The sequence below is a fragment of the Trichosurus vulpecula genome, chromosome 1 (assembly GCF_011100635.1).
Source record: "Trichosurus vulpecula isolate mTriVul1 chromosome 1, mTriVul1.pri, whole genome shotgun sequence".
NCBI lineage: Eukaryota > Metazoa > Chordata > Mammalia > Diprotodontia > Phalangeridae > Trichosurus > Trichosurus vulpecula.
The window spans coordinates 376,936,339-376,958,321 of NC_050573.1; the positions used below are offsets into that span (position 1 = coordinate 376,936,339).

At 42.0% G+C, this 21,983-nt stretch overlaps 1 protein-coding gene across 2 annotated transcripts in view; it reads left to right on the forward strand.

Moving 5' to 3' along the window:
* SLC14A2 (solute carrier family 14 member 2) overlaps positions 1-21,983 on the forward strand; it is a 75,210-nt gene that overhangs the window by 36,870 nt on the left and 16,357 nt on the right. Inside the window, exons 10-14 of one of the 2 annotated variants that reach the window (XM_036762945.1) lie at positions 2,419-2,421; positions 5,395-5,517; positions 13,790-13,872; positions 16,880-17,042; positions 20,855-21,044. In XM_036762945.1, the coding sequence (XP_036618840.1) occupies positions 2,419-2,421; positions 5,395-5,517; positions 13,790-13,872; positions 16,880-17,042; positions 20,855-21,044 (562 nt within the window). The remainder of the gene's footprint in view (positions 1-2,418; positions 2,422-5,394; positions 5,518-13,789; positions 13,873-16,879; positions 17,043-20,854; positions 21,045-21,983) is intronic. The other variant, XM_036762937.1, reaches the window with a different exon arrangement.

Here is a 21,983-nt window from a genome sequence, read left to right on the forward strand (position 1 = left end):
ATTTCAATGATTCGTACTCTTCCTCTCCCACAGAGAGGTAGTAGGAAATAACAGAAGGAATCATGGACCCAGAGTCAAAAGTCCTGACTCTAGTGGTTCTCTGCTGTGAGTAACATCTAACCTTCTCTGTGAGTAACCTCTCTAACCTTCAGTTGCATCATCTGTGAAATGGAGAATAATTATACTGCCACTATCTATTGTTGAAGGTTTTGACGGAGAAAATACTTGGTAAATCCTGAATGTTAATGAGATTTGTGAGTAAATTCTAATGTAGCAACGTGAGTTATCTTAAATAATGACATTGAGAATTGGCTGAGTGATTAGATGACAACGATTTAAAACAATTCACTTCCTTGTGCCCATGTTGACCTGGCTCCAATCTTTCATTCTCTCTTTCCTCAGACCTTGCCTCTTCTTAGATTTTCTAGGGATTTTAGGGGGCTCTTTGCTCCTGTTTCCTTTGCTTCCCATAGGAAATGTCAGTCATAGTTTAAAGGTGAATGTACCCTACGGAAGGGGCAGGTAGGTAGACGGAGCTGGAGGAGCTAGAGTCAGAACAACTCATCTTCATGAGTTCAAATTTGACCTCAGACACTTGCTAGCTATGTGACCTTTGGCAAGTCACTTAACCCTATTTGCCTCAGTTTCCTCGTCTATAAAATAAGCTGCAGAAGGAAATGGCAAACTACAAACTTTGCCAAGAAAACTCTATACGGGGTCTCGAAGAGTCAGACACAACACCCTACAGAAACCTGGATGAGTGCGTTGCCACTAACTAGTTGTGTGACCTTGGTCAAGTACTTCCTCTCCCCAGGACTTAGTTGCCTTACCTGTAAAAGGAAAGGATTGGATTGGATGATCTCTTTTCTCCCTACCAGCTCTAGCATTCTATGATGATATTCTGAAAAATGGCTTAAAAGAATGTGAGTTCAACATGGAAGGAGATGATTCTTTTCTCAACCACAAGGACTACTCTTTACAAGGCACAAGTAAATAAATGTTTGTGGAATCAAATTGAATTCTATGCATAGGCCATGAGTCAGGTGCTGAAATGACAAAGATGAAAAATTATGATTCCCTTGCCCTGAAGGGGTGTAAAAATCTATTAGGACCAATAAGACTTGCATACAAATCAATATACTGCAAGGTAGAATGAGATAGAAGGGAAGAAAGGAAACAAGCATTTATTAAAGCACCTACTATGGGCCAGGCATAGGCTAAGCACTTCACAAATATCTCATTTGGTCCTCACAGCAACCTTGGGAAGTAAATGCTACTGTAATCCCCATTTTATAGCTGAGGAAACTGAGGTAAGTAACTTGCCAAGGATCACCCAGCTAGTAAGTGTCTGAGGCTGGACTAGAACTCAAGTCTTCTTGACTTCAGACCCAGAGGCAAAGACGTGGTCCAGGAAAAATGCAATATTTGAGGAAGGAGAAATCATCTTCACTGAAGGTATCAGCTAAGGCTTTGTAGGGAAGGCAGCCCCTGAGCTTAACCTTGAAGGAAGGGAAATATCTCAATGCCCAGAGATGAGGAGGAGGCATATTCTAGACCAGGGCTGTCCAAAATATGGCCCACAGGCCGCATGCAGCCCACAGTGTGATTTTATGTGGCCTGCCTGTGGGTTTTAATTTTCACGAGCAAAAAAATAAAATAATAATTTGCATGGAATGCATATTAGATTTTTTAATTCCACCACTAATAAATAATTTCATTGATTGATATTAATTTTCTTTGGTGTTTTTAAGCAGTATTACAGATGGAACATATTGCACGGAAGTTTCAATCGACCTGTGGGATGCATTCCATCTGTATGATGCAGACTAGTCAGTATGCACCTACCCTTATACTGTTGTATTGCCACTTTGTTGTTTTATGTTTGCTTTTGCGCTTCATGCCTTCTCCTGTCATATCGATGATGTGCACTCCCCCACTTTCTATTAGTGCACTGTATTTTTTATTCTGGGTATGGCCCTCAAATAATTATTTTATTTTAATGCCTCCCTAATATAACCTAAGATTGGACAGCCCTGTTCTAGACACACAGGCAGCAGGCATGGATACATGGAGGCAGGAGAGAACAAGACCTATTTAAGGAACACACTACCGGTGGAGCTTGGCTGGAATATAGAGTGTGAGGAAGAAAAAAGCTAGAAAGATATGAGTGTAGGAAGAAGATGAACTTGAAATGAGGTTATAAAAGGTAAATAGGAGCCAGACTGTGGAGGGCCATAAGTCCCAAGCTAAATAGTATTTATTCTATCCTGTAAACAATAGGGAGCCACTAAAGGATTTTGAGCAAAGGAGTGACCTCATCAGACCTGTGTTTTTGGAAGGAACATGTGGTGGCTGTATCTTTTAATGCTGAGGAAATTGCCTTGGATTGAATGTGAGTGTGCAGAGACAGGGGGCAAGGAGGTCCAAAGAGATGCTGAAGCATAGTTGATGACCCTGAGGGTGTGCCTAATGGGTCAAACTGTGGCTGCATAGATTCTCCACAGTGTGAGTTCTACATTGTTCTTTCTAACAAACGATGTGGGGTCGAAAGAAAGCCAGCTCTAGGAGACAGCTTTTAAGAGCCACATCCAAAACCCGGTAACGGAGGGAGAAGCCTTGCAGACCCTATGGCCTGTCAGCAAAGATGGCTTTTTAGCAAAGAAAATCTGAGTCCTTTGTCTCATCTGAAGGACCCTTTTTTCCCCATCAAAAGGAACTATTCAGAAATTACAAAGGAAAAGGTAACACAGCCTCTGCTGCATAGCCTGTGTGTTTTTCTACAAGACTCAAAGTGACCTTTGTCACCTTTGACATCTGGGTGGTTGGTATTTTGTAGGGTCTCTGCTAGAAGTAAGGTCAGGTGTGGCCACTGCGGAAGGGCTACTCTTCCGGAAAAGTATTTCTGAACAAATCATTATCACTCATAACTGCCTCTCCTTTACCTGTAAGCATCACTGGCCCCTGGCCTGGAAAACATTGGAGCTCAGCAAACGCCCTGGGTAGGCACCATGTCCTGGAATGGACCTGAACGAGATCCAGCACAAGGCCCTCTGCATCGGGGCACCTAAGGAGGCTTCTTTGGGGAGGAGCGCCATGCTTCAAACACCACTGGCACGCAGAGAAATTTCTGAACTACTAAGACTAATCTCTATTTCAGGAAATAGTACAGAATATGGGCACTTTCTAGGTGCAAAGCCCTATACTGGGTGTAATCAGGGAGTCACCAGCCCTAATCACAATGAGAGCAGTTTATGTTTACCTATAAGACAGGCAGTGTTGTCTAGTGGAGAGACAACCGGCCTCAAAGCTAGGAGGACCTGGGGTCAAGTCCAGCATCTGACATGTAGTAACTGGGTGACCTCTCCATGTTCTAGACAACTCTCTAAGATTACAAACTGCAGAGAAGGTGCTGCTTGGAGGGAGCTTCCTCACGTGGGGGGTTCATCATATCTATGAAATCAGGAGTCTGTCCCTCTCCCTATATATTCATAGGTCTTATGAGTCCTGCCCTGGGCAAGCTAATAGTCTGAATATAAACATATGAAGTACCTCACTTTTCTCATCTGTTGAGTGGGGATAATACCTGCCCTCCCCAGCTCAGAGACCATAACAGGTCAGCAACTTTGACAAAGCATTACATTAATGTGAAATTAAAAATTATCAGTTTCCAGCTGGAGTCCAGGCAGCCACCAGGTGTTGACTGTGTAATTGTTCCCATGGTAGAGGGGATTTAAGGTGACAGGTTACAACCCAATGTCTCTTGTAGCCAATCTAATTCATGGCTGTAGTATTGCACAGCTGGAGAATCCAGCTGATAGAGAATAACTGACCTGTAATTCACACTGGCCTCAGGACATATTAAAGAACTGATTCACGTGAAGTGTGGTTGATTACAATGAGGAGGGCAAAGACAGGAAGAAGTAAACAAGGGTTTCCCACGGTCTTCAGAAAGTGACATAATGACATAAATCTATCACTGTCTTTCCTGGGATCATAGTTCCTAGGTCGTAGTTCCAAGAGATGATTACCAGAAATTTGAGCCAATAGGCAGTTTCTCTTGTACCTCTCAATGCCAACCAGTAGGCAAAGTAGGTAGTCACCTGCATGGTGTGGGTTGAGAACAGCCAGGAATGGCATTCCACCAAAGAACATTTTCCCCTCTGGCATTCAGGGCTTGAATTTCCATCCTAAGAGATCCATCTCTTTAATTTAAGCATTACTCCCTCTTAAATCAGGAAGAGAAGATCACTAAGTCAGCAACACCTACCCAGAAATGGATATTTTATATTTCTCTCCTCGACAAAATCATAGCACTGGATTTTTATTTTTATACAGACATTGGTTATACTAAAGAAAAAAAATATTCTCTTAACCTTGACTTTGCTTTTTGTTTCTCACCCTTCCTTAACCTGCCTGAGATTTTGCTTCCCTAAATACTCCTACCTCAATAATTCAGGTCAATGGAGTAATCTCATTTTTCCCCTTTCCCAGAGTTGTTGTTTTCCCTACTCAGGACCCGTATTTTCAGCCTCACATTCTTTGCCCCTTCCAGATTTCTTGCTTGAGAAGGAGGAGGGATGCTCAGTGGGCTTGAAGAAAAGAAAGTGGGATGGTCCAGATTTAAGAAATAAGGAAGTGGGGCAGTTAATCTACGGGCAGACAAAAATCAAGGCTTCTGCAGAAAGGGAATTCTAGAGAAGTAGGGTAGCATAATGGATAGAGGCCTGACCACAGAGTCAGACCCGAGTCCCATCTCTGATGCAATTGGTTGTATGATGTGGTCAAAAAGTCACTTAACCTCTCAGTGCCCCCAGGCTATTCTCCAAGAATATAATTGTAGAACAATGCCCACCTTCGTTGGTAAGGGCGTTTCCTCATTAGGAGTTCCCTATACCAATGGAATTGTGAGCTGCCAGAGAGAGCCCAATGAAGAACAGTTCACATTTAGTGCTTTAAAATAGGCAAGCATTGTCCTCACGCTAATCCTGTAAGAGAGGCAGTGGAAACACTATCTTCATTTTACAGATAAAGAGGCTGAAGCTCTGGGAGGTTATGCTGTCTTGGCCATTGTCAGCTAAGTGCTAGATCAGGGATGAAATCTGAGCCTTCTGTTGTGACACTCAACTTTGGAGAAAAAAGCATGCGAAAGAGTGTCCACATAGACCTGGGTATAACCAAGAGAGGAAAAGAAGTGGGATGTTGTCCGTTGAAGACATAAGGAAGGGAGATGGCATGCCCAATGAGCCTGCCTCCCTAGAAGCCTTGTTGGGCCTCATCCTTTGCAGTGGTCATATTTGATTTTCATTTCCCATCACTCCCTGATTTCACCCTTTCTACTCAGAAAACAACTTGGACTAACTTGGATTTTGTCTCTCATCTTGCACCCCTGGCCAGGTGGCAGCGAGGAGCACCCTCCCAAGGTTGAAGAAAAAGTGGATGAGAGCCTAGAGGTTGCTGTGCCCAGGCAACGGAACATATTTCACATTGAATGGTCCTCCATACGGAGGAGGAGTAAAGGTGAGACCGATGCTTCTTCCTCTTTTCCACTCCTCTCCCCATTCTTGTCCTCTCATCTATGACTGGGGACAGGAAGGGGGGGGCGGGTCTAAGAATAGGAATGGATCCACCACAGGCCAGAGGTTCTGAAGTTGAATTCTCCAGAATTCAAACCCTCAGCAAACTTGTTCTTTCTCCAGCCTAGGAGCCCTCTTCCTCACGTCTGTATCCTAAAATGTGGTACACAGAACTTAACATAGTACCCAGATCTGACCTGGCCAGGGCAGAGTACAGAGAGTAACTATTTTTTATATAGATTCTGTCAAGAAAGCCCCAACCTATCAGATATCAGTTTTTTTATAATGAAGATCTAGAAGGGACTTCAGAGATGATCTAGTCCAAACCTCTCACTTTACAAATGGGGAAACTGAGGCCCATATACTAACTCAACACACATTTCTGAAGCATCAACTACATTGCAGTCATTGTACTGGTTGCTAGAAGTGTACTCCTGCCACCAAACCTATGATTTCATTGATTCAACAAGCTCTCAAAGCAGAAATTTTCTCCACCAATACCAATGGTCACTTACGTTACAATATATGAGAGTTGCTTAGGCCACTAAGTGATTTGGTCACACAGTCAATATGCTTCAGAGTCTGGCTTTGAACTCAAGGATTCCTGACTTTGAGAGTGGTTCTATGCACTACACCATGCTGCCTTTCAATGTAAAATATAAATAAAATAAAAACAAATTAATTTGAGGGGCAGGGAGAAGACTAACAACAGCAGGGGTCAGGAAAGGCTTTGTGGAGGAAAATTTCTGGTTTTGGAGTTCAATGAATCAATGAAATTATGTGTTTGGTGATAAGAGCACATCTCTGTGAAGTTCTCATAAAAAGTAACTAGCTGGGTGGAATTCAAAAGCAGTCACTCTGACTCCAAATCAGGAAGCTGGGAGGTGCAGTGGATAGTGTTGGAGTTGGAATCTGGAAGACTCGAGCTCAGAACCCTCCTCGAATATTTATTAGCTATGTGATCCTGGACAAGTTCAACCTCAATTTCTTCACCTGTAATATGAGAATCATAAAACTTACCTATGTCCCAGGGTGGTTGTGACAATTAAATGAGATAACATATGTAAAGTGCTTTGCAAACCTCAAAACACTATATAAATGCTGGCTGGTGGTCTATCCCTCTACCCCCATGCAGGACAGCATCTAAACTAGCCAAATGGAATATGGATTAAAACATGTTAGAGAAAAGGGAAGTGTTCCAAGAGATGTTTAAAAGTACATGAGGTACGTCAATGGCAGGCACCTCCATGGTCCTTCAGACCTAGGATTCTGTCTCTAATGAGAGCAAGCAGGGATGATTTACAAGAGGGGTTAGTGGTCCTGAAAACATTAGCCACAGCCCTGATAGAAAAGTGGCTAAGAGATAGGAACAGCAGCACAATTGTATGTGAAAGAAATTAATGAAAAATAAGAAATACCAGGAGATAAGTGGAAAATGGGAGGGCTTGAAGGAGGAGAGAGCCAGGAGGAGCCTTTGCACAGCAACAAAAAATAGAAAGGAACGAAGAGACAATGCCTCTGCTGAGCCTACAGTCTGACATCCTCACAAAGCTTGGGTACTATTTTTTCCTTGCTCTTTTGATACCATTTTCCAAACCTACTTATGATTACAGCCTTAATTTCTTTGAAAACTACCTAGCACCTGACAATCGTGGGTCCTTAGCAAATGGGTAAGATGAGGATGAGAAGAGAGCCAAATATACTCTAAAAGTACTAGTATTCCAAGGGACACGTTGCTGTTCTCATAACAAACCAGGAGGGGGACCCAAAGAATCAGAAATGCAATACTTCTACTCAAAAATGGAATAAGTAAGCTTTTATTAACTTTGTTTTAAACAGAAAGGGCAGCTAGGTGTTGCAGTAGATAGAGTGACAGGTCTGGAGTTAAGAAAGCACATCCTCCTGGGTTGAAATTTGACTTCAAACACTAGCTGTGTGACCTTGGGGAAGTCACTTCACCCTCTTTGCCTCAGTTTCCTCATCTGTAAAATGAGAAGGAAATGGCAAACCACCCTAGTATCTTTGCCAGGAAAACCCCAAATGAGGTCACACGGACACAACTCAACGACAACAAACTGACAGAAAAACTTGCATTCAAATCCTGCCTCTGAAACATAATGACTGTAATAATAGATGATTCATTTAACTTTTTTGGGCCTAAGTTTCTTCCTCTTTGAATTGGAAGGTTTGGACTAGACCACCTTTGAGGTTCCGTCTGACATCTATGACCTTCAAAGGCAACCTATTCCATTTAAAAACGCTTCTCATTACAAGGAAGTTTTTCCCTTCAAAGTAAATTTACTTCTCTGCAATTTCAAACCACTGCTCTTATGAAATGAGCAAAAGAAATATAATTCTACTTTTCCAAAAAGACAAGCCATCAGAAAGCTGAAGACAATTCTCGTGGTTCTTGCTAGCTTTTATCTTTGCTGGGCTAAACAACCCTGGTTCTTTCATTTTTTTTTATTTCTTTTTGTTATTTTAAGCTTTTTTATTATTATTTGATATTTTTTAGTTTTCAGCATTGATTTCCACAAGATTTTGAGTTACAAATTTTCTCCCCATTTCTACCCTGCCCGCCACTCCAAGATGGCATATATTCTGAGTGCCCTGTTCCCCAGTCAACCCCTCCCTTTTCTCACCCCCCTTCCCCTCACCCCCCATTCCTTTTCCCCTTACTTTCTTGTAGGACAAGATAGATTTCTACGCCACATTGCCTGTATATCTTATTTTCCCATTGCATGCAAAAACAACCTTTTTTTTTGAGCATCTCTTTTTAAAACTCCAAATTCTCTCCCCTCCTCCCTCCCCACCCACTCTCCCTAAGAAGGCAAGTAATCAACACAGGCCACACGTGTATCATTATGCGAAACACTCCCATAAATAGTCATGTTGTAAAAGACTAACTATATTTCCCTCCCTCCTATCCTGTCCCCCTTTATTCAATTTTCTCCCTTGACCCTGTCCCTTCTCAATAGTGTTTGCTTTTGATTACTTCTTCCCCCTATCTGCACTCCCTTCTATTGTCCCCCTTTTTTATCCCCTTCCCCTACTTTCCTGTGGGGTAAGATACCCAATTGAGTGTGTATGGTATTCCCTCCTCAAGTCAAATACAATGAGAGCAAGATTCACTCATTCCCCCTTACCTGCCCCCTCTTCCCTTCCAATGAACTGCTTTTTCTTGCCACTTTTATGTGAGATAATTTACTCCATTCTATCTCTCCCTTTCTCCCTCTCTCAATATATTCCTCTCTTATCCCTTAAATTGATTCCATTTTTTTTAGATTATCATCCCTTCATATTCAACTCACCCTGTGCCCTCTGTCTACATATATATGTATATTCCCTTCATGAATTACACACATCATCTTTCCACGTAGGAATGTAAACAAAACAGTTAAACTTTAGTAAGTTCCTTATGATTTCTCTTTCTTGTTTACCTTTTCATGCTTCTCTTGATTCTTGTGTTTGAAAGTCAAATTTTCTATTCAGCTCTAGTCTTTTCATCAAGAATGCTTGAAAGTCCTCTATTTTATTGAAAGTCTAAATTTTGCCTTGGAGCATGATACTCAGTTTTTCTGGGTAGGTGATCCTTGGTTTTAATCCTAACTCCTTTGACATCCGAAATGTCCTATTCTGAGCCCTTTGATCCCCTAATGTAGACGCTGCTAGATCTTGTGTTATTCTGATTGTGTTTCCACAATATTCAAATTGTTTCTTTCTGGCTGCTTGCAGCATTTTCTCCTTGATCTGGGAACTCTGGAATTTGGTGACAATATTCCTAGGAGTTTTCTTTTTGGGATCTTTTTCAGGAGTCGATCTGTGGATTCTTTCAATTTCTATTTTACCCTCTGGCTCTAGAATATCAGAGCAGTTCTCCTTGATAATTTCTTGAAAGATGATATCTAGGCTCTTTTTTTTGATCATGGCTTTCGGGTAGTCCAATAATTTTTAAATTATCTCTCCTGGATCTATTTTCCAGGTCAGTGGTTTTTCCAATGAGATATTTCCCATTGTCTTCCGTTTTCTCATTCCTTTGGTTCTATTTTATAATATCTTGATTTCTCATGAAGTCACTAGCTTCCACTTGCTCCAATCTAATTTTTAAGGTAATATTTTCTTCAGTGGTCTTTTGGACCTCCTTTTCCATTTGACTAATTCTGCCTTTCAAGGCATTCTTCTCCTCATTGGCTTTTTGGACCTCTTTTGCTGTTTGAGTTAATCTATTTTTAAGGTGTTGTTTTCTTCAGTATTTTTTAGGTCTCCTTTAGCAAGTCATTGACTTGTTTTTCATGATTTTCTTGCATCACTCTCATTTCTCTTTCCAATTTTTCCTTTACTTCTCTTACTTGCTTTTCCAAATCCTTTTTGAGCTCTTCCATGGCCTAAGACCAATTCATATGTTTTTGGTGGCTTTTGATATAGGCTCTTCGACTTTGTTGACTTCTTCTGGCTTTATCTTTTGGTCTTCTTTGTCACCAAAAAGATTCCAAAGTCCGATTCTGAATCTGGGTCCATTTTTGCTGCTTGTTCGTATTCCCAGTCAACTACTTGACCCTTGAGCTTTTTGTAAAGGTATGACTACTTGTAGAGTAGAGAGTACTTTGTCCCAAGCTTTAGGGGCCTTGTGCTGCTGTTTTCAGAGCTACTTCTACACAGCAAGCTCTGCCACAACAGTGCTCCTCCTCCCCCAAGAACTGCCAACCCAGACCACAACTCAGATCCAAGCAGGCTCTGCACTCCCGCTCTGATCTGCTGATTAATTCCTCCCACCTGGTGGGCCTGGGGCCAGAAGCAACTGCAACTGCAGCTGGAAGCAGCCCTAGAGCTGTACCACTTCCTTGCCCCCAGGGCTGGGGCCAACCTCTCACTCCTTTCTAGCAGTTTTACCCACTAGCCTTCTCTGTTGTCTTTGGCGTTTGTGGGTTGAGAAGTCTGGTAACTGCCACAACTCAATGATTCAGGGCCCTGTGGCCTGTTCCGCCCAGCTCCCAGTCTTGTTGGTCCTGGCACGGCTCACACAGGGCTCTGCTCTGCTCCCAGTTCCATGCGATAGACACTTCCCCACAACCATCCAGGCTTTCCTGGGCTGGAGCCCTGCTTTGCTACTTCATGGGTTCTGCAGCTCTAGAATTTGTTCAGAGCCATTTTTATAGGTGCTTGGAGGGACCTGGGGGAGAGCTCATGCAAGTTCCTGCTTTCCAACTGCTATCGTGGCTCCAACCTCTCATCCCTGGTTCTTTCAACAAACACTCATATGTCATGATGTCAAGGCCATTCATTACCCTGGCTTCCCTCCTCTTTGTGCTCTCCACCACGCCCTTCCTAAAATCTCCTGCCTAAACAATATTCTGGATATGATTTGACCAGGGAAGATTATCCCCTCCCTTGTCTTTGCTTTGCCTTTCTTAATGCAACCTACGATCCCATTAGCTTTTTTTTAGATGTCTGCTATATTACATTTTCAATTCATTGAATATACAGATATCTCTTCCACATTGCAGGGGGTTAAGGACTCCATGCCCCTGTGATCTGGAGAATCTACATAAAAATTTTGGGCCCTCCCTTTGTACCAGAGGAAAAGTCTGAATTTTTTTTTCTTTTTCTTTTAGGAGTGTTTACAGCACCTTGTTGTAAAATTTGGGTTAAGTATTTTGTCATAGGCTATATGTAGGTCAATGTTAAGTAAAATATCAACCATATATTTTATGCATTTCTGAGTTTTTAAACTTTTTCTGTGTCATCTGCTGGCTTTTACATGTCATCTGAGGCTTCTGCAAGACTCCCCAAAAATTTCCATTTAACTTCTTATGCCAACCCCTGATATAGCGAAACCACAATGGGGAAAGTCACAATGTGGAAGGGGTAATAGTATAGCCCAACAGTGTCAAACTCAAATAGAAGGGCACCACTAACCTGTACATAAAGATCCCCATGGACTGCATATTAACCTCACCCTAAAATGTAATGTAATTTCTATTTTATTGTATTTTTATTTGCTTTTGTTAAATATTTCCAAATTACATTTTTACCTGGTTTAAGAGCTAGTGTTGCTGGCTGCATGTGGCCCTCAGATTGCCTGTTTGACACCTTTGCTTTATCCCACCAAACCCTGCCCCCATTTTTTAAGACAAATTATGTGGCCACACCTCCTTTATTATGTATTTGTGAGTTGATTTTTTTATCTCAACTACAAGATAATGCAATTTATCCCTATTAAATTTAATATCATTAGAATATATCCAACATTCTCATCTCTAAAAATATTTTTGGGTCCTCTGCAAATGTGACGAGCCCACTATTTGGGCCTTTATTCAAAATATTAATAAAAATGTTAAACAACACAGACCCCAACACGAATAGCTGGAGCACCATACTTAGAGACTGCCTTTCATGTTGCTATCAAATTATGAATGGGTATTCTTTAGGGACAGCCATTCAACTAGGCCTGTATTCACCTAATTATATTCCCATCTAGCCCATACCTCTCCATCTCTGCCATGAAAATCGTTATGAGACTTCGTGAAATGCTTTGCTAAAATCTAGGTAATTTACATGTACAACATTCCTTTCTCTACCAGCCTAATAATCCTGTCCAAAAAAGACTCCCTATGGGATCCCAGTAGGAACAGGCTTCTTCCTGACTTGACAAAAAGGCACACTGATGACAAGAGAGTCAATGACTATGTACTGCTAAGAACTTTTCTGCCAGCTTGTTATCATAGGCATTTGAGAAATCCCAGCAGATCACTCATTGTTCCACATGGGGTTTGATGACTGATTAGCACATTAAGAAATTCAATAAATATAATTACACTTGGAGTCAAGGCCTCAGGGTTTTATTACCCATCTGTCTTGTCTTATTCCAGGAGCAGATCACAGATGGAACAGGATCAGAAAGCAGGAAGAAAGATAGATTTAAAGCTATCCAGTCCAATCCTTTCATTTTACAGAAAAAGAGACTGAGGCCCAGAGAGGTTAATGGGGACATAGGTATAATTGTCAGAGGATGGATTTGGACCCAAGGCCTCTTACAACTATACCATTACCCTCTACTTCCAAGTTCTTTATCCTACATTTGAGAAAGCTCCCAGGAATTAGCATACTTGGGAAATGGGAACATTGTAGTCAGTTTCTAGTCAGTCTAAGTAATTTAGGATTGAGCAGAAAGACATTTTTGTTTTGGCACTTGTTATTGAAAACTTTCTAAATTGTCTTACCCACTCGATTAAGTCCTGCCTGCTGAATCTGTCTTTATTGATTGAGAATCTTGTAGGGTGTTGGTCAGGTCTCCCTGACCACTGTTTAGCCCTGGAGATGGAGACAGAGAGGGAGTAGGAGGTGGAGATGGACCCGTGCTGAACACAAGACACATGTTGGCTTTGATCTGTGGGTGCTCTCCTTCCTGCTGTTTTCACTAAATGTCCTTTGTCTCCTTTTCTAGCGATATGCCACCTCGTTCTCCAAGGACGAAGGTGGAAGCGATGGGGAAACAGAACAAGAAATTAATTATACATTCTGGTTAATTGGATCCCAAATAATCCAAGTTTTGGTGTCCCAATCCCAGCCACCCCCTGTGTTGCCCAGCCCTTCAATGAAAGCTAAGTGACTGATATGGTGGTATAGAAAGTACTTGGAGTTAGACAGTTGGGCTCTACCCTCCACTCTCCCACTGAACCTCTGTGGGTCTCAATTTCCTCATCGATAAAGTTGAAGTGGGGAAAAGACTGAGGTGGGGGTGGGGGGAGTACACTAGCTGATCTCCAAGCGCATCTAGCTCTAATACTTTATTTCCTGTGCTTCTACAAATTGATTTAGTAAATATTGAGTAGAATCAGAGGATTTAGAAGTAGAAAGCCTCCAAGATCATTTAGGCTGATCCCCTAATGGGCAAACTATGGATCAGAGAGGTTATGATCTGCCCAAGTCACACAGATAAATAGAAACACGGATTTTGCAATTGGAAGAGACCATATAAGACTACGTAGGCAAACATCCTCTTTTTACAGATGAGGATTCTGAAGCCCAGGGAACAGAAGTGGATTGCCTGAGGTCACACAGACAGTCGATAGTAGGTCTGGGATTCAAACCAAGGTCTTAGGATTCCTTGCTCTCTTTCTACCTCACCCTGCTGCTCACATTGTGCGCAGCTTGCCAGATGTTCTAGTGCAAAGGTGTCCTAACCGACCACCATTCTCTTTCCTTTCTTTCTCCAGTATTTGGAAGAACTGAACACCAAGAGAGACAAAGAAAGAATCTGTTTCCTTATCCCTACCGAAAGCCCACACACAAATTTCCTGTGAGTATTGAAAGATACCTCTTAAAGCATGAGAAACAGTCAAGAGAGAAGTAACTCCCATCATGAAGTTGTTGTTCAGTCATATCCAACTCTTTGTAACCCCATTTGGGGTTTTCTTGGCGAAGATATTGGAGTGGTTTGCCATGTCCTTCTACAGCTTATTTATACATATAAGGAAACTGGGACCAATAAGGGTAAGTGACTTTCCCAGAGTCACACAGCTAGTGTCTGAGACTGGATTTGAACTCACAAAGATGAGTCTTCCTGATTCCAGGCCTGACACTCTATTCACTGTGCCACCTAGATGCCCCCATCATGGTATTAAACCAATAAAGCTACTGTCTAAGAACTAGGATGGGAACAGTTCCAAAATGAACAATGGAACCCCGAAGTCATTGTTACCCAGCTGCAGGTCAATAGTCACTCAAATGGTAACAACTCACATTTATAGAATTCTCTAAGCTTCACAGGGGCAGCTAGGTGGCACAATAGATAGAACACTGGACCTGGAGTCAGGAAGACTCCTCTTGAGGAGTTCAAATCTGGCCTCAAACACTTCCTCGCTATATGACCCTGAACAAATCACTTAACCCTGTTTGCCTCAGTTTCCTCATCTGGAAAATGAGCTGGAGAAGGAAATGGCAAACCACTCCAGTATCTTTGTCAAAACTCCAAACGGGGTCATGAAGAGTCAGACACAACTGAAAAATAGCTTAACAAATCTTCACAAAGCGCTTTACTCCCAACTACCCTAAGAGTACAGTTCTATCCCTATCGTACGGTTAAAGAAACTAAGGCTGAAAAGCTCAGTAACTTATCCATAATCATAAAGATAAGTAAGCTTCAGAATCAGTCGTCCAAGGTTAGCATCATGTCAGGGTAGTCGACAGAGCACTTGAGTCCTGGGTTCAAATTCCAATTCCACCATCTACTAGCTGTGCAACTGTGGGAAAGTCACTAGACTTCTGTGGGCTTGAGTTTCTTCAATCTGTAAAATAACTAGGATGGGGAGTAGAAAATAGATGCCACACTGCCTCAGATATAGCTATCCCATTTATAACAGCATGCTCTAATACAGTGTGAATTACTTACTACAAAGATGTCAGAGCAGCCTGGGAATACTAGCCTTATGAATCAAGTGGGCAGGTAAGTAGGTAGATAGGCAGGTAGGTGGACAGGCTCATACATATATACCTATAAACATAATTATATAATATTTTTGTATCCTATAATGTATAATATATATGTTTAGAGTTGTGCATGCATATGTAGACACATACACACATACACGCACTCATACAAACACATACACACTTGTAACCAAACTCTAGGTAGAGGCATTGATCCAATGTGACCCCAGCTTATTTGAAGAGACTGCTGGCATGATAGCCCCTCTACTAGATTGTCCTTACATGTTGAATTGCCAGAGTTGAGATAATATAAAAACAACATCTCTATGGTGCTTTAAGGTATACAAAGCGCTTTACAAAGATTATTTCATTTGAACCTCACAATAACACTGGGAGTAAAGTGCTATTATTATCCTCATTTTACACATGAAGAAACTGAGGCAGAGGTGAAGTGATTTGCCCGGAGTCACAGAACCAGTAAGTGTTTGAGGCTAGATTTGAACTCAGGTCTGATTGACTCCAGGTCCGGCTCTCTATCCACTAAAACCACCTAACTGAAGGAAAGAGCCCTAGAAGATAGCACTCTTTCCTACAGAAACAGCTTTGGACCTAATAAAAGGATCAGTAGCCTATAAAAATCTATCCCAGGAGATGGAAAACAGAGCCTCTATTGGTCGATGTGTCTCTGCTTGGTAGTCTATATTTTAGACATTAGCAGTGTATTGTGGGACAGGGTATCTGTTGTCAAGAAAAAGAGGTAAGAGCTCATTTCTGACTCAGCTGTGCTATGTGGTAGACTCAACTTTTTCTCCTCTCAAAATTCTCAAACTTATTCATAAGATTCAAAACTGGAAGGGATCTTGGTGGTTATCAATTCAAGCCCATCCCCTTTCCCCCACACACACTTTAAGGAAACTGAGGCAGACAGAGGTTAAGTGGCTTACTAGAAGTCAAGCAAGAGACAGCAGAGGACAAATTCAGAGGTCTTTCTATTATGGTGCCAGCTAGGTGGCACAATGGATAGAGCGCTGGGCCAGAAGCCAGAAGACCCGAGTTCAAATCCAGCCTCAGATACTTACTAGCTGTGGGACCCTGGACGTGTCACTTAACCTCTATCTCAGTTTCCTCAACTATAAAATGGGGATAATGGTAGCGACTACCTCCCAAAGCTGTTGTGAGAATCTAATAAGATAACATTTGTTAAATGCTTAGCACAGGGCCTAGAACATAGTAATCACTTAATACTTATTCCTTTCTTCCACCTTGGGTCCTCACCATACAAAAAGAATGGAGCATAGTTGTGACTCAAAACAAGGCTCTCTGCCTCTAAATCCAGTCTCTTTTCACACAACAGTCTGCCTCGATTTTCTACCAACATTTGTCTTACTTTTGGGATGTTCTTCTTTGTGACCTGTACAAAGAGACACAGCTTCCCAATCTGAGCCAAACAGGTGCCAAGGGTTTCTTTCTCAGCACCACTCAAATCAAACCTCAACTACAAACATCATCCTTCAGAACATTCCACCATTTCCCTTCCCCAAAGTAGCCACAAATCCTTCCTGCTTGCTATACCTCCTCTTGCCTCCTCATCTCACCTCCCCCAAAGCTATACCAATAATAATCCCTTTGTATTTTTATGGCACCTTATATGTTTTGAAACATCCTCATGGAGATTGCATCTTCCTCACAACATCCTTGGATGATAAGTAAACTGAGGCACAGAAAGATTCTCTACACACAATAAGGATGAAAGCCAGGGACAGAACCCAGTTTTCTTGCTTTTCTTTTTGTCCAGAGAGTTTTCCATCATACCCTGCTTCAATGGAAGAGTTACAGGATATGAAAACCTGTTGTCTGTCTGTCATTTCCCCATACAGGATCTCAGTAACAACATGGAAGACAGCACTGAGATTAAGGTGGCAACAAGCGTGATCAAGGCCTCTTGGATCCAAAGTTCCTTGGCCACTGGTGGGAAAAGACTCAGAAAAGCCCTCAGTTACATCACAGGAGAAATGAAGGAATGTGGAGAGGGACTGAAAGGTAAAGAATCAGCAGGAACAGTCCTTGTCCCGACTGGGAAGAGTTCATCTCCTCCTGGTAACCAAGGAAAAACAAGGCAATGCCAAGTCTGATGGAAATGATGTCTCTGAAGTACAAACAATTGCCCTGAGCCAGGGATCAGGGTCTTTCAGGAAGAGCTCTGTGACTATGTAACAGCTCCCAAATCTCTCATAAATATATTAGTTAGAAGGAACCTTGCAGTCCAATCCCTTCATTGGATGGGTGAGCAAACTAAGGCCAAGAGAGATGATGCAATTTACCTGAGGCTCTGGAGACCTGGGTTTGAGTTCTACCTTTGGTGTTTACAGCTTCTGTGACCTTGGGTTGGGCACCTCACCTCTCTAGGCTGGTGACCCTCACTCACTCAAATCAAAGTCAACTGCAAATCATGTCATCATTTCCCTGATGTCATGGTCCTCTTCTAGAATGAAGGACAAACACACAACAACAATCTCTGGCCTCAGTTTCCTTCTCTGTAAAAAGAGGGTGTTAAACTAGACCATCTTTGAGTCCCTTCCAGGTCCAGTTCTATGACCTTATCATGAAAATGAGAGGGCTAGGTTGGAAGTCAGGTCTTCTAAATCCAAGCCCAGGGTTTTTTATCTGACTCCAAAGCATTCACTTAACTCAGGGTTTCTAAACTGGTGTTTATGAAGTTGGGTGGAAAATAAGTTCATAGACCTTTTTGTAAACTTTTGATAGCTGTATTTTTTAAAATTTTATTATTTATTTAATATTTTTCGTTTTTAGCATTTATTTCCACAAGATTTTGAATTACAAATTTTCTCCCATTTCTACCCTCCCCCCTACTCCAAGATGGCATATATTCTGATTGCCCTGTTCCCCAGTCAGCCCTCCCTTCTATCACCCCACTCCCTCCATCCCCTTTTCCCTTACTTTCTTGTAGGGCAAGATAGATTTCTATACCCCATTGCCTGTATATCTAATTTCCCAGTTGCATGCAAAAACAACCTTTTTTTTTGAACATCTGCTTTTAAAATTTTGAGTTCCAAATTCTCTCCCCTCTTCCCTCCCTAAGAAGGCAAGCAATTCAAAATAGGTCACACATGTATCATTATGCAAAACCCTTCCACAATACTCATGTTGTGAAAGACTAACTTTATTTTGCTCCCTCCTATACTATCCCCCTTTATTCAATTTTCTCCCTTGACCCTGTCCTTTTTGAAAGTGTTTGCTTTTGATTACCTCCTCCCCCATCTGCCATCCCTTCTATCATTCCCCCTTTTTATCCCCTTCCCCCTTCTTTCCTGTGGGGTAAGATGCCCAATTGAGTGTGTATGTTATTCCTTCCTCAAGTCAAATACAATGAGAGCTAGATTCACTCATTCCCCCTCACCTGCCCCCTCTTCCCTTCCAACAGAACTACTTTTTCTTGCCACTTTTATGTGAGATAATTTACCCCATTCTATCTCTACCTTTCTCCTTCTGTCAATATATTCCTTTCCCACCCCTTAATTTAATTTTTTTTTAGATATCATCCCTTCATATTCAACTCACCCTGTGCCCTCTGTCCATATATATATTCCCTTCAGCTAATTACACACATCATCTTTCCATGTATAAATGTAAACAAAACAGTTAAACTTTAGTAATTTCCTTATGATTTCTCTGTTGTTTACCTTTTCATGCTTCCCTTGATTCTTGCATTTGAAAGTCAAATTTTCTATTCAGTTCTGGTCTTTTCACTGAGAAAGCTTGAAAGTCCTCTATTTTATTGAAAATCCACATTTTGCCTTGGAGCATTATACTCAGTTTTGCTGGATAGGTGATTCTTGGTTTTAATCTTAACTCCTTTGACCTCCAGAATATCATACTCCAAGCCCTTCAATCCCTTAATGTAGAAGCTGCTAGACCTTGTATTATCCTGATTGTGTTTCCACAATACTCAAATTGTTTGTTTCTGGCTGCTTGCAGTATTTTCTCCTTGATCTGGGAACTCTGGAATTTGGTGACAATATTCCTAGGAGTTTTCTTTTTGGGATCTTTTTCAGGAGGCAATTGGTGGATTCTTTCAATTTCTATTTTACCCTCTGGCTCTAGAATATCAGGGCAGTTTTCCTTGATAATTTCTTGAAAGATGATGTCTAGATTCTTTTATTGATCATGGCTTTCAGGTAGTCCAATAATTTTTAAATTATCTCTCCTGGATCTATTTTCCAGGTCAGTGGTTTTTCCAATGAGATATTTCACATTGTCTTCCATTTTTTCATTCCTTTCATTCTGTTTTATAATATCTTGATTTCTCATAAAGTCATCAGCTTCCACTTGCTCCAATCTAATTTTTAAAGTAGTATTTTCTTCAGTGGTCTTTTGGACCTCCTTTTCCATTTGGCTAATTTTTCCTTTCAAGGCATTCTCCTCCTCATTGGCTTTTTGGACCTCTTTTGCCATTTGAATTAGTCTATTTTCTAAGGTGTTATTTTCTTCGGTATTTTTTTGGGTCTCCTTTAGCAAATCATTGACTTGTTTTTCATGGTTTTCTTGCATCACTCTCATTTCTCTTTCCAATTTTTCCTTTACTTCTCTTACTTGCTTTTCCAAATCCTTTTTGAGCTTTTCCATGGCCTGAGACCAATTCATATTTTTCTTGGAGGCTTTTGAGGTAGGCTCTTTGACTTTGTTGACTTCTTCTGGCTGTATGTTTTGGTCTTCTTTGTCACCAAAGAAAGATTCCAAAGTCTGAGTCTGAATCTGAGACTGTTTTCGCTTCCTGTTCATGTTCCCAGCCAACTACTTGACCCTTGAGCTTTTTGTCAGGATATGACTGCTTGTAGAGTAGAGAGTACTTTGTCCTAAGCTTTAGGGGCTGTGCTGCTGTTTTCAGAGCCACTTCTACACAGCAATCTCTGCCATACCCATGCCCCTTTCCCCCAAGAACCGCCAACCAGTATTGCAACGCAGATCCAGGCAGAGCAAAGCAGAATTTGCACTCCTGCTTTAATCCACTGCTTAATTCCTCCCACTGGGTGGGCCTGGGGCCAGAAGCAACTACAGTTGATACTCTGGAAGCAGCCTCAGAGCTGCAACACCTCAGAGTACCCACCGCAAACTCCTTTCACTCTGTCCCAGCAGTTTTTCCCACTAACCTGCTCTGTTGTTTTTGGCATTTGTGTCTTGAGAAGCCTAATAACTGCCACAGCTCAATGATTCAGGGCACTAGGGCCTGTTCCACCCGGCTCCCAGTCTGGTTGGTCCTGGCGTGGCCCATGCTGGGCCCTGTTCTGCTCTGCTCCCAGCTCTGTGCGACCATCCAGGCTGTCCTGGGCTGGAGCCCTGCTTCCCTCTGCTATTTCATGGGTTCTGCAGCTCTAGAATTTGTTCAGAGCCATTTTTTATAGGTGTTTGGAGCGTCCTGGGGGAGAGCTTAAGCAAATCCCTGCTTTCCAGCTGCCATCTTGGCTCTGCCCCCTCTGATAGCTGTATTTCGATATAATTGGTTTCCTTTGTAATCCTATGTATTTTGTTTTATGCATTTAAAAATGTTACTCTGAGAAGGAATCCATAGGCTTCCCTAGACTGCCAAAATAATCTATCATACAAAAAAAGGTGACCAACCCCACCCCCCACCCCCACCCTCAACTAGGGCTACACAATGGTTTAGCTTGCTAAGTGTAAACCCAGCTCTAGACAAAAGGGAAATGATAATGTCTCCCTCCTCTCTCCCAAGTGCCTAACCCAGTATTAGGGGCACAGTGTTAGTGCAATGCCTTTGCGTGCATTAGCCTGGCAGTCCTGGGAGGTCCCTAAGGCAGACTGTCTTCCTCTTTCAGACAAGTCTCCAGTATTCCAGTTCCTGGATTGGATCTTAAGGGGCACGTCCCAAGTGATGTTTGTGAACAACCCTCTCAGCGGCCTCATCATCATCATTGGTCTCTTTGTCCAGAACCCCTGGTGGGCCATCTCAGGCTGTTTGGGAACCATCATCTCCACCCTGACAGCCCTCATCCTGAGTCAGGACAAGTAAGCCCTTGGGGGCAGGGGGGAACGACATAGCCCGGTAACCCAAGGGCAGGCTTGCTGAGTTCCCTACAATGGAAAAGGTGCCATATGCATGCAGGCTTGAGGTGCAAGCTGAATGAGCCAGCTGCTTATGTTTCAACAGCAATTCAAGGTTTCCAGGAGAATTTCCCCACAACAACCTTAGGAGGTAGGCAGCATAAATACTATTAACCCTATTTTACAGACTGGAAGACTTTCTAACTAGAGTCTTCTCCCATCATTCCTTCTATCCTCAGAGTAATAGTTCTGATTTTCCCTCCTAAGAGCTAACTTCCAATGAGATTTCATCTAGAAGAAAACACTCTAATGACTTAGTTAGAAGTTCAGTTAAAAGACTAATAAGGAATTTCTAAATATATAGGGAATTAACACAAATGTACAACTAATGGAAATCAATGGAAAACTGGTCCAAGGATACAAATAAATACTTCTCAAAAGTATTGCAAACTATTAACTATATGAGGTATTGCTCCAAATTGCTAAAAATAAGAGAAGAGCCTACATAAATTTTTAGATGTGGAAAGGTAACAGCTGATAATCCAGTGTGACTGAAATGTCTTGTGGATAAAGGGGACAGGAGAAATACTGGACCTGTCATTTTCCTATTATGAGGAACTCCCAGGTGATGAAATTCTTCCTACCACCACAGACAGTCACTTATTCTGCAACTCACAGTCTTAGAAAGCTGGATAGATTCCTAACAGCTTACCATCTTAGTCTACCCACGGTTACACAGCCAGTATGTGCTAAAGGCAGGAATGGAATGCTTCCTAGTTTCCAGACCACCCCTCTAGACATCCCCCATCCCCACGTTTCCCCATCCAGCCTGCTCTCACTCAGTGCCATTTGGCATTTTACACCTTTCCTTCCTCCCTCCCTCTACCTGCCCCTGTCTCATTC